General features: G+C 46.6%; 1 protein-coding gene across 1 annotated transcript in view; it reads right to left on the reverse strand.

Moving 5' to 3' along the window:
- prdm15 (PR domain containing 15) overlaps window positions 1-9647 on the reverse strand; it is a 41304-nt gene extending 31657 nt beyond the window's left edge. The window contains exons 1-6 of the mRNA XM_056285195.1: window positions 9447-9647; window positions 9209-9302; window positions 3072-3225; window positions 2818-2970; window positions 1380-1482; window positions 1068-1148 (exon numbers count right to left, since the gene is read on the reverse strand). Coding sequence (XP_056141170.1) covers window positions 1068-1148; window positions 1380-1482; window positions 2818-2970; window positions 3072-3225; window positions 9209-9302; window positions 9447-9555 — 694 coding nt within the window. The 5' untranslated portion in view covers window positions 9556-9647. The remainder of the gene's footprint in view (window positions 1-1067; window positions 1149-1379; window positions 1483-2817; window positions 2971-3071; window positions 3226-9208; window positions 9303-9446) is intronic.
- Between the last annotated feature and the right edge of the window lie 3862 nt (window positions 9648-13509).

The raw sequence follows: 13509 nt of genomic DNA on the forward strand, positions 1-13509 counted from the left end.
AGCAGCGAGGTCACGTATCTCAAATACGAGCTATGCTTTCCGTCTGTGTGCCATCAGACTGTTTCCATCAGATTTGTCAGGGAATACGAACAACAGACAAGCATCTGGAATCGTTACACAGCAATACCTAATCTACGAACTGACAAATTGAATTAAGACAGATAAAAGATCAGTGAGGAACTCCTCATAGCAGCTTTGAAAAGACGAGGTAGGTTGCACTGAGAGACAGGTCTCCAGTCTGACTCATCCATCCATCCATCACCCAGACCGCTTATCCTGCTCTCAGGGTCGCGGGGATGCTGGAGCCTATCCCAGCAGTCACTGGGTGGCAGGCAGGGAGACACCCAGGACAGGCCGCCAGGCCATCACAGACAGTGCCGACACACAATTGAAAATATGGATGAGGAATTTTTGGGACAACTCTATAAAAATGCTGCTAATTACAAAGCAACACCGGAACGAACATGCGAAAAGGTTTGTATGTCCTGGCTACCAAACAATCGCCAAACAATGAAATATAATTCCAAAAATGACCCCAGATTGGTTTCTATTGGTTTCTAGAAATACGGTTTCTATCGGTCATCCTGATCAACATGGATTCAGGCCAAGTCATATTCATAGTCAGTGAGTAACATGTCATAAATAAAGACAAAATGACTGGACTTCCTACGTGTGACACGTAGAAGCCTGCAGTTCTTTAACGAGGCAACAAATATGATTCTACCTCGAATCATTTCGCTGAATGACTCCAAACTAATGGTCTACGTCTGCACTGCTCAGCAAAAGTGACGGACCGGATCGGTACTCGGTATTGGCTGACTCAGACTGGTAGTCGGCATCACCAATGAAGGTGATATCGGTGCGTTATAGGCACGTTTTGGCCAGCGCTTAAAAAAGTAGTCGTGCCTACGATGTATTCTACTTCTCTGATTCAGAGAAACACGAAAGAATGAAAAGGGAAGTACTGAATAGAAATGAATATGTGCGACCTATGGGGGCGGGGGGATTCCCTTTCTGTACCGATGTAGGCTGTTCTGTGAAAACGGCACTTCTGCCTGCAAACTTACCGGTATTATTTTCTTCAACCACCGGGGACAAGAGGACTTCAGCCTTGTCTGAGGTCTCTGGCTTGGTAGGACATATTGAATCTGAGAGCAACAGAGAGAGCGAGACAGAGGGAGGCGGTCTGACACATGACACAAACTCGTAAAAGCTTTACGAGATGCAACTCGTTTTAAAAGCGCGGTGGGGAGTTGGGGGGCGATACCCATTGGTGCTACGTGCTGCTCCTCGTCAGCCTGGAACACGTTCCGTCGGTTAACGATGCACTGCACCTCAGCTCGGTGGTGATTTACAATCAGCAGTAAAATATAACCCACCTGGGTGCGGCGGCTGGACGGGGGGCTTGAGCATGGGCCTCTCCATCTTCTTGGCGTAGAAGGCCCCGTACCAAACCCTCAGCTCGGTCCCTGGCAACACATCCTGGGAGAGAAGGAAGAGACACTCGGAAACGTGGCGCGGAAACGGACAAACAACGAATACACGACCTGCGCCATCCCACAGCCACATGGCGCCCACATGGAAGGGACATGGCGCCCACATGGAAGGGACTGGAACTGTCGTTTCCTTTTACCGATGAAAGCCGGCAGTACCATAGACAACAGGATCGGGTACGGTGGTGCTGGGCGATATGGGAGTATTGTTTCCCGCGTATTCAGAGGGAGTTTCACACAACATCGATAAACATCACATCCGCTTACACGGTATGCGAAAATATAATGTTCAAGAATCCAGGCGAGGTTCATCAAACCAAGTTGCCTGGTAACAGGAAGTATAAGGTCGACGCAAAACTAGTTTTCTAATAATATTTATTTTATGAGAAATTTTGGGTAATAGATTTTTGGGGTCATCAATTAATCAATCAAGCAACCAATCAGTTAATTAATTAACTTTTTGTCTCTCCCCCCCTTTTTTTACCCCAATTCTACACGGCCAATTACCCCACTCTTCTGAGCCGTCCCGGTCGCTGCTCCACCCCCTCTGCCGATCCGGGGAGGGCTGCAGACTACCACATGCCTCCTCCCATACATGTGGAGTCACCAGCCACTTCTTTTCACCTGACAGTGAGGAGTTTCGCCAGGGGGACGTAGCATATGGGAGGATCACCCTCCTGTTCCCCCTCCCCTCTGAACAGGCGCCCTGACCAACCAGAGGAGGCGCTAGTGCAGCGACCAGGACACATACCCACATCCGGCTTCCTACTTGCAGACACGGCCAATTGCCTGTGTAGGGACGCCCGACCAAGCCGGAGGCAACACGGGATTTGAACCGGTGATCCCTGTGTTGGTAGGCAACGGAATAGACCACTACACTACCCAGAAGCCCCATGGTGGTGGGGGGGGGTATTAATTTAAACAAAATTGTAAGACTCTGCCTCTTTCAGGGCTGCCACTGCAAATAAGAATCCCTCCTTACTGACTTGCCCACTTAAATAAAGGTTAAATGAAAATAAAATAAAAGTATCATGATGTGACAATATTGGAATTTCCTCCCGGGAACAGCCCAGATAGACGATACACAACCCTGAATTATCGCCCAGCCCTAGCTTACAATTCCAAACTCAATTTTTGAGGTAATGTATAAATCTGACACCTCACAGGTAAAGGGCCTCAATCCTGATCAAACTAAGTCACTTTTTTGTGTAATTTGTAAGTCCACACCTGAAACCCCCCCCCCCTTAAAACAACAAGCCCAGTGTCCTGTAGAGAAGCTGGGCAAAGGGTGGTCCCAGGTTAGGACACGAGGGGACGGAGGTACCTGGGAGGTATTGAAGTACACCTCATTGTCCTGCTGGTAGGCCGTCAGATTCTGGTGTTTGTGGTCGGTGGCGGGTCGCACCAACATCATCCAGTTACAGTCTTCTTCATTCGTGGAATCGAAACAGACCACCACGCCATCTTTCTGGAAGATCTGCCCATGGGGGGAAAAACACATCAGGACAGAAAATGCACAGCATCCCTCCAGTTCCTGTTCATGGATACTTGATCAAGACTCCTTCAGTGTTTTTGCACCTTCAGGGGAAACGGCCCTTCTTTCTCCAGGTGGGGCACCCGCTTAGCCTCGAAGGGGCCAAACCTGGTCCTCTTGACCAGTCGTCGCAGGACGAATACCCCCTCTACCCCAACATCCACCTCTTGGATCTCCAGACTATTAGGCAGGGAAGACCTGATCAGGGACAAAACAACACACACGTTAACTAGGGATGCACGATGATGATGCGGTCTGACAGGACGCGGAGGCGAGACAGGCTAAGCTAACTGCTAGCCCATGCTAGACCGGCAGTTCTGATAACACTGAGGGCGGCCTGGCGGGAGCCTCGCCAAACATTAGCTGTGTTTTTAGTGTCGTCGTGTGGAGTGCAGGGAGGTGTGTCGACGGTGTCTGGCTGGGAGAGCTGGCGTTGGATCGGCTGGGGGAGCCTGGTCCGCTGGCTCCGGTGAGCCCAGCGACCACGGCCCTGCCCGGAGCTGCGCCCGAGGAGGAAACACCGAGGGCGGTCTGACAGGACGTGGAAGCGGGGCCGGCTAAGCTAACTGCTAGCCCATGCAGACCGGCAGTTCCGACAGTCATCCTGGCTGGCGTTCGTTCTCCTGGACGGTGATTTTAGTTTTTTTTGTAGTTCCATATGTGCGCTCTTGTCGTTTTGCTTGTTTTTGTTTTTGTGTTGCACTGCTGTGGGCTGGGGGAAACGATATTTCGCAAGTGCATGAAATGGAAAGACAAATAATGTGTTCCTGATTCCCGATGGCGACATTTTTGCTCATAGCCGATAACGTCCATGATCGTTTCAACTGATGCTGATACTTGTTGTTTTGCTTCACTGCAGTACGCCCATATGTCATAGTTCCCACCAGTGGAGTTTACTTATTTTTCAATTCAATTCCCTTTATTGTCATTAAAAACAATGTGCAGGCACATGTTAAAAAGGAAATGAGGGCTGTGGCCTCACCAAACAGTGCAAGACAGACAGACAAACACAGTATAAGATATACACACATGAAGACCAAAAGCTAAAGATAAGTTAAAAAAGAGCACGAGTACACAATATTTAAAAATATCTACAGACATTCAGGGGGTGGCCAGGTTCAGGTGGGCAACAGCTCGGGGAAAGAAGCTGTTTCTGAGCCTGGTAGTGCGGGCTCTGAGGCTCCTGTAGCGCCTCCCAGAGCACAGGGGGGAGAACAGTCCATGGTTGGGGTGGGTGGGATCTCTGCTGATGCTCAGACCCCTTCGAAGGCAGCGTTTGTGATAAATGTCTTTTATGGTTGGGAGCTGGGTACCGGTGATATGCCGGGCCGCCTTGGCGACCCGCTGCAGAGCTTCCTGGTCTACTGAGGTGCAGCTGCCGTACCACACTGAGATGCAGATGGTCAGGATGCTCTCTATGGTGCAGTGGTAGAAGTTGGGGAGAAGTTTGGGGGATAGACGGGCGCTCCTCAGCCTCCTCAGGAAATGCAGGTGTTGTTGGGCCTTTTTCACAAGGGCCTGGGTGTTGTATGTTCAGGAGAGGTCCTCGCTGATGTGGACTCCAAGGAATTTAAAGGTGCAGACACGCTCCACTTCCACCCCACTGATGTGTATGGGGGAGTGGCTGCAGCTTCTAGACCTCCTGTCGTTCCGTCATACTGTAACTCTGATGCTCGGTGCAGATGCAAACATCTTAAAAACACCGCTTTATTAACACATGTCCTGATTTATTACTGAACACGACACTGTTTCCAAGTGTCTCCATTCACTGTAGGAGACGAGCACCAACTACTTCAACTCAGACGGAGAAATCAAATCACATTTATTTTGGAATACCAGTTTCAAACATCTATGCTCCTGCGTTTGTTCTGCAACAGGTCGCTGCTCGAAAGCTTCCCTGTAAAATACCGACGACCACAACGCCGCCTCAAGTGAAAACGGGCCTACATTTCTTTGTCGGCTGTACCGCCATCTGTCATTCCATTAGCACCTTTCGTCGCCGATGGCGTGATATCAGTGTGACAAACTGGGCATAATTTTGCTATCTGCCCTGATACCGATAACATGTTTTTAAAGAATTGTCCAAAACTGATAAGCTGCCCCGACTGTCGACACCTGTGACCGTGCTGTTCACAGCCTCACCTGTTGTCTTATCGCCCGCCACCTGTGGATTGTGGATTGATTTCAAGTTTTTAGAAGGATTTTGTTACTCCAATATTATTATCCATCCATCCATTACCTGAACCACTTATTCTGCTCTCAGGGTCGCAGGGTCACTGGAGCCTATCCCAGCAGTCATTGGGCGGCAGGCGGGGAGACACCCTGGACAGGCTGCCAGGCCATCACAGGGCCGACATAAACAGATTCATACCTAGGGGCAATAGTACGACTGACTAACCTGACCTACATGTCTTTGGACTGTGGGAGGAAACCCACGCAGACACGGGTGAGAACATGCAAACTCCACACAGAGGACGACCCCCAAGGTTGGACAACCCCGGGGCTCGAACCCAGGACCTTCTTGCTGTGAGGCGACCGCGCTAACCACTGCGCCACCGTGCCACCCCCGGTATCATTATGTGTATTTATCCATTACAATGTGAAGAGCATCTAAATATAAAAGAGTCGTTCCAAATGTTAAAAAACGAAACATGGCAAAAACCTGCAAACGGTATGTATCGGGACCAGGGTTGCCAACTCTCACGCTTCTGGCACAACGCTTTCACCTTCAGCCTCACGCTGCCCAAACAATTCTCACGCCAAAACACTGCGACAGCAACAGAGACGAACAGGCGAACCATCACTATACCAGAAAGACTACTGACGCGACACTCCGGCTGAGTACCCGCTTGGATCCGCGGGGTCTCAACGCGCTCCCCGTGTGAATAGACGAGTAAACGCCAGGCGCTCTACATGTGGTGACCATGGAAACGGCTTCTGTGCACTGCTGTATCCCTGCCGGTACAACTGTATTTTCTTTATAGGCTACAGCAACATATTAAAGTATATCTTCTAGAAATGTTGAACGAAAGAGTCAATAACTAACTAACATAACTGCTAACCTTCATATGACTCCAGTTAGTTAGTTTACTGGTGAGTTGAGTTGAGTTACACACCGATCAGCCAAAACATTAGGCATAGGCGTAATAGGCAGCAAGGGAACAGTCAGATCTTGAAGTTGATGTGCTGGAAGAAGGGAAATGGGCCAGCGTAAGGATCTGAGCGCCTTTGACAAGGGCCAGACTGTGATGGGTAGACGACTGGGTCAGAGCATCTCCAAAATGGCAGGTCTTGTGAGCTGTTCCTGGTACGCAGTGGTCAGCACCTACCAAAAGTGGTCCAAGGAAGGACACCGGTGAACCGGCGACAGGGTCATGGGTGCCCAAGGCTCATTGGGAGCGAAGGCTCGCCCGTCTGGTCTGATCCCACAGAAGAGCTGCTGTAGCTCAGTCTGCTGAAAAAGTTAATGCTGGCCATGATTGACAGGTCGCACAACACAAGGTGCATTGCAGCTTGCTGTGTAGCCCCAGACCGGTCAGCGTACCCATGCTGACCCCTTCATGGCAACGGTATCCCCTGGCGACAGTGGCCTCTCTCAGCAGGATAATGCGCCCCGCCACACTGCAGAAACCGTTCAGGAATGGATTGAGGAACATGACAAAGAGTTCAAGGTGTGTTGCCTTGGCCTCCAAATTCCCCAGATCTCAATCCGATCAAGCATCCGTGGGATGTGCTGGAAACACAAGTCCGATCCATGGAGGCCCCACCTGGCAACTTAAAGGATGTGCTGGGAACATCTTGGTGCCAGATACCAGAGGACACCTTCAGAGGTCTTGTGGAGTCCGTGCCTTGACAGGTCAGAGCTGTTTTGGCGGCACGAGGGGGACCTACACAATATTAGACAGGTGGTTTTAAAGTTTTGGCTGATCGGTGTACAACTGTTTAGAAAACAGGGTAACACTTTCGTATGGGGAACATAAAAAAACTTAATTACTAGTGAATTAGTAATGATCAAGATGTCACTTTAGTATGGGGAACATATTCTAAGTAACAAAAACTTAATTACTAGTGAATTAGTAATGATCAAGATGTCACTTTAGTATGGGGAACATATTCTAAGTAACAAAAACTTAATTTAGAGTAATTTAACACTATGAACACTTGTAGTTTTGTGTGTTGTTATGTAAGAACAGACCATATTCATTAAGTGTTAGTAAGGGAGAATAACTCTTCTTGTGGTACTACCACCTTATAAAGGCCATACTAAGCAAAGCATATTGAGATGGTACTACTAATAAGCAATACTTCTGAGGTTATAGAGGGACAACTCATAGTTAATGGCTTACTGGTTGTGTAATAAGACCATGCAGAATACGGCATTAATGGGTGCATAATAATGACCAATGAAGAGCCAATATGTTGCTAATTTGCATGCTAATAAGCACCTAATTAATGGTGACTACGTTCCCCATACTAAAGTGTTACCGAAAACAGTTATATATGTCAGGGAACTCACACACGGCAAGGCTAGTCTGTCATCCATTTTGTGGGGTGACAAAATGGATGGCAGCGGCCAGGCGTGTGTGAGAGACAAGCACGGCCACGACAGTTTCACGGGAATTCCCCCGCTTGTTGCCCCGCCTGACAGGGTGCCTGCATCTCATACCTGCCCACTCGCCTCTCATTGAAAATGAATTACTTTTTATTTTTGGGTTGGCCTTTTCCACCTTTATCAGATAGTGACAGTGAAGAGAGAAAGGCAGGGGAGTGAGAGGGGATGACATGCAGCAAAGGGCCCCGGCGGGATTCGAACCCGGGCTGCTGCGCTAAGGACTCACTCGGCCTTACGTGGTACGAGCTCTACCAGGTGACCCACCCGGGGCACCCCCAAAAACGAATCACTTTTAGACACGTCAATCAAGCCCCATCTGAAGCGAGCGGTCAAAGTCTGTCCGGTGTAGTAATGGCTAACCCGGGCGAACAACTCTGACTCTGAAAGATAGCCGAGGGTTCAAAAACCACGGAGCTGCGTCTTAAATTACTCTCCGCTTATCTCCTTGTTGATTGGACAGCTGCTCAGGTTCACAGCCGCATTGAGTGGCGTTCAAGCAAGCCAGCCACACTCCGACTACCCCGGCATGAACCAAGCCAAGGTAAGATCTGGCTCTGTGTGTGTGTGTTGTATTGGATGTCCGGAGCTGGATAGGTTCCTTGTGTTCTTTTGTTCCTTTTTGTTTATTTCTGGTTCTCGCTACCATTCTGCTTCTCCTCTCCCCGTCAACCCTCGTCACCGCCTTTAACTCAGATTCCCTGGCAGGCACAGTGGCAGAACAGCCGTCTGAAAACACCCACGGCCTCTGCGATGCTCGACGTAGTCCTGAGAAAACTGACTTGCGTTCAGCAATTCGGTAACCCCGGTGACATTTCTGCGGTTATGAGTCGTGCGCAACGATTTGGTGAAAAAGTCACGTTGTGGACGACGTCGCGATAACTTTATACACACTCTGGCCTATCCCAGCAGTCATTGGGCGGCAGGCGGGGAGACGCCCTGGACAGGCCGCCAGACCGTCACAGATTTATGCAAATACAAATTTGTTGTGTTGTGGCGCCCAATACTGCTGAGCTTGAATCCAAAATATTGCCACATAACAGAGGTCGTGCTTTTTTTGTGCGCCACCAGTTCATCACCGTTAACCTGCTCGTTGTCATCAGTGTCCATCCATCCAAACCGCTTATCCTGCTGTCAGGGTGGCGGGGATGCTGGAGCCTATCCCAGCAGTCATTGGGCGGTAGGCGGGGAGACGCCCTGGACAGGCCGCCAGGCCATCACAGGGCCCACACACACACCCACACATTCACACCTAGGGACAATTCAGTATTTTTTCCTTCTTTCTGGTCTGCACACAGCACTCCAGACAGTCATGTGACCGTAGCCTGCACACGCTTCACCGCCTAAACAGGGACTGATCGGTCATCTCTTAATTATGGGCGTAGATATGCAGACGGCACACAACCGGACGTTCGCACGCGCACCTCTTATTATTTCATTAAATCGCAGCCTTTCGCGGCGGCGGCCTTTTTTTTTGCACAGGGCCGACACCGCGGCTGCCACCAGATGAACCGTCAGTTTGGTGCCGGTCTGTCGTGTGGTGCACGGCAAGAGTTTGCGGCCTTAACTCACCGAGCTCTGCTGAGGACGAAGGAATCCTCAACGGTCACCAGCGGTCCCAGTTCAGGACATTCAGAGTCGTGGTACTGGCCACAGTCTTCACACCCTGGTGCAACAGATGTGACACATGTCAGATAGCAAGTGTGAGGGGGGAGGGGGGGGGTCATGTGCATTAGTCTCTCTCTCTCTCTCTCTCCCCCCCCCCTCCACACACACACACACACACACATACACCTGGACCCATACTCACAGATGAACTCATCTGGTGTCTGCTCTGCCATTCTACCAACCTGCAAAGTGAAGAATGGACAGTTTACCACATGGCCCTGCAATGACAAACTGACAGCCTGCTCTGCCATTATTACATCACCCTGCAAGTCCACGAAGGGACGGTTTACCACATGGCCCTATAATGACAAGGCAGCGAGCCATTTGGACACTGTTAGGACACTCCGATATAGGCCCATGTGCACCATTTCACCTAGAGGGATGCCAGTTGAACTGGACCTGTACTTTCAGGCGTCTGGGATGAATGGACCGGGTCGTGCAAAAGCCCATGTGTGGACCTGGCAGCACCTCGGTGCACCAGACCCCCCCCCCACACACCCCCACCCCCGCGAGCAGCCAGTTGGGCATGATGTCACAGTGTTAAACCCCCGTCTGATCTACAATCGCAGAATGAATATCGTGCAATCCCGCGCAGGCACGGGATCCGGGATTTCCCCGGACTCCGGACTCTAGCCGGGTTTTAACTCCGATCTCAGAAGCCTACCGTCCCCCGTCCCCCCCCATGCAACAAAGAACAATCGGCATGGCGGCTGGAACGGAGACGCAAACCCGAGCGGGAGCCCGCGCGCTTCAATGCGGCCGCGCCGGCGGGAGACGCGTCGCGGGCGCGGCGGAAGCGCGGCCGCCCCCGCCGGCTGCGCTTCCGCCGCGAAGCTGCGCCGCCGCTGCGCGGAAACGCGCGCCAGAAAGAGCGAAAAACACCTCACCTCCTGTGCAAAATACTACTCACTTGAGCGGATCCTGACTCCGGGTTCCAATCCGCTCCAGGGACGGCGCAGGACCGGAAACAAAAGCCGCTCGGGGTGCATTGTGGGGATTGTAGGCGCGCCGATGAGTTGGCGCCACCAGCGCTGCTGCTCGTTATCCAGCGCAGTGCTTCTCAACCGGGGGTCCGCGGACCCCTATTGGTCCGTGGTGTAATTGCAAGGGGTCCGCGAAAATAAAATATCTTTAAAAAAAAAAGATCCTATGACGTTTATAGAAATAGGATTATTTTACGCAAATGTGACTGAGACCTTTATCTACCTAAACTATAAAGGGTAACAGGACTTTTTTCTCTAATTACATCTGTTCCACAAGTGTAATTTATTGTATTTTAATAAGAGATCTCGCTCCCGTTTGCGTTGTTAAAAGTTACTGCATAAAAATTCTGTTTTGTTACATATATCTGAAAGTTACTGAATACATATTCTGTGTTGTTACATATATCTGAAAGTTACTGAATACATATTCTGTTTTGTTACATATATCTGAAAGTTACTGAATACATATTCTGTGTTGTTACATATATCTGAAAGTTACTGAATACATATTCTGTGTTGTTACATATATCTGAAAGTTACTGAATACATATTCTGTGTTGTTACATATATCTGAAAGTTACTGAATACATATTCTGTTTTGTTACATATATCTGAAAGTTACTGAATACATATTCTGTTTTGTTACATATATCTGAAAGTTACTGATTACATATTCTGTGTTGTTACATATATCTGAAAGTTACTGAATACATATTCTGTTTTGTTACATATATCTGAAAGTTACTGAATAAGAATTCTGTTTTGTTACATATATCTGAAAGTTACTGAATAAGAATTCTGTTTTGTTACATATATCTGAAAGTTACTGCATAAGAATTCTGTTTTGTTACATATATCTGAAAGTTACTGAATACATATTCTGTTTTGTTACATATATCTGAAAGTTACTGAATACATATTCTGTTTTGTTACATATATCTGAAAGTTACTGAATACATATTCTGTTTTGTTACATATATCTGAAAGTTACTGAATACATATTCTGTGTTGTTACATATATCTGGAAGTTACTGAATACATATTCTGTGTTGTTACATATATCTGAAAGTTACTGAATACATATTCTGTTGTGTTACATATATCTGAAAGTTACTGAATACATATTCTGTTTTGTTACATATATCTGAAAGTTACTGAATACATATTCTGTTTTGTTACATATATCTGAAAGTTACTGATTACATATTCTGTGTTGTTACATATATCTGAAAGTTACTGAATACATATTCTGTTTTGTTACATATATCTGAAAGTTACTGAATAAGAATTCTGTTTTGTTACATATATCTGAAAGTTACTGAATAAGAATTCTGTTTTGTTACATATATCTGAAAGTTACTGCATAAGAATTCTGTTTTGTTACATATATCTGAAAGTTACTGAATACATATTCTGTTTTGTTACATATATCTGAAAGTTACTGAATACATATTCTGTTTTGTTACATATATCTGAAAGTTACTGAATACATATTCTGTTTTGTTACATATATCTGAAAGTTACTGAATACATATTCTGTGTTGTTACATATATCTGGAAGTTACTGAATACATATTCTGTGTTGTTACATATATCTGAAAGTTACTGAATACATATTCTGTTGTGTTACATATATCTGAAAGTTACTGAATACATATTCTGTTTTGTTACATATATCTGAAAGTTACTGAATACATATTCTGTTTTGTTACATATATCTGAAAGTTACTGATTACATATTCTGTGTTGTTACATATATCTGAAAGTTACTGAATACATATTCTGTTTTGTTACATATATCTGAAAGTTACTGAATAAGAATTCTGTTTTGTTACATATATCTGAAAGTTACTGAATAAGAATTCTGTTTTGTTACATATATCTGAAAGTTACTGCATAAGAATTCTGTTTTGTTACATATATCTGAAAGTTACTGAATACATATTCTGTTTTGTTACATATATCTGAAAGTTACTGAATACATATTCTGTTTTGTTACATATATCTGAAAGTTACTGAATACATATTCTGTTTTGTTACATATATCTGAAAGTTACTGAATACATATTCTGTGTTGTTACATATATCTGGAAGTTACTGAATACATATTCTGTGTTGTTACATATATCTGAAAGTTACTGAATACATATTCTGTTGTGTTACATATATCTGAAAGTTACTGAATACATATTCTGTTTTGTTACATATATCTGAAAGTTACTGCATAAGAATTCTGTTTTGTTAACTATATCTAAGTTACAACTGAAAGCTCTTATTTTTGCCCCAAAGAGTGAATAAATGCTATAATGCAATTTAAAATGCAGTTTCTACTGTTTCTATCAAATTGCAACCCCCCTCCCCCAAGATCAGGTGGAGGGGTCCTCAGGGTAGATCAAAAATACGCAGGGGGTCCAGCACCCCAAAAAGGTTGAGAACCACTGACCTGCTACTACTCCTCGTTGCCTATGTGATTCATCAGCCGGACTAGATCCTGATGGGCGTTCGCAGGAATGGAGGAGCTTTCAGCGGTGTGTGTATGCATAAGGTCAGTGCAACACCACGTGTTGTGCATGTGGAACATATTTTTCAAGTATACCTGAGTACATGAAGTACACCAACTCTGGGGAGCTCAAACTGCACTAAGAGAAAGTGCTGGTGATTAGATGATACTACGAGGATCATGGGGACTTCACGCTTTCATTATGCAGAAAAACCATGCTTAAGGGCCCAGCTGTGGGGCACCACACTGGACTGGGTGGTGATGTCAAGTATACCATCAGACCCCAAAACTAGTTTTCAAATAATGCCCCCCCCCTCCAAACATCTGGGACATTTTTGGTAAACTAGCCAGATCCATTGTGCATCACAATCCCCCTGAAAGACTACATATAATGCTGAGTTATCGCCCAGCCCTGCTTACAAGCATACTGCTTCTCTTTGGGGTAACATTGGTCCACTTTATAGCTGGTACAGGTATACTTCTGTGTACTATTGGGACTGAAATGTATACTTTGAGTTGCACAAAAACTAAAAGTACACTCAAAAAAAACAAAAAAAGAGTTGGCACGTGCAAGAATGAAGTTTAAAGTGACTCCTCCCAGCTTCGCCTTTGGCAAGTGCAACCGACGTAAAGCCAAACAAGAGGTGCAAGTGCTTTGTTTAAAAAGAGATACACTAAAGGTGCATTTGAAGTGACCGTCTTCTTCATCCCCACGGGCCTAA

This window comes from Lampris incognitus, chromosome 8 (assembly GCF_029633865.1).
Source record: "Lampris incognitus isolate fLamInc1 chromosome 8, fLamInc1.hap2, whole genome shotgun sequence".
NCBI lineage: Eukaryota > Metazoa > Chordata > Actinopteri > Lampriformes > Lampridae > Lampris > Lampris incognitus.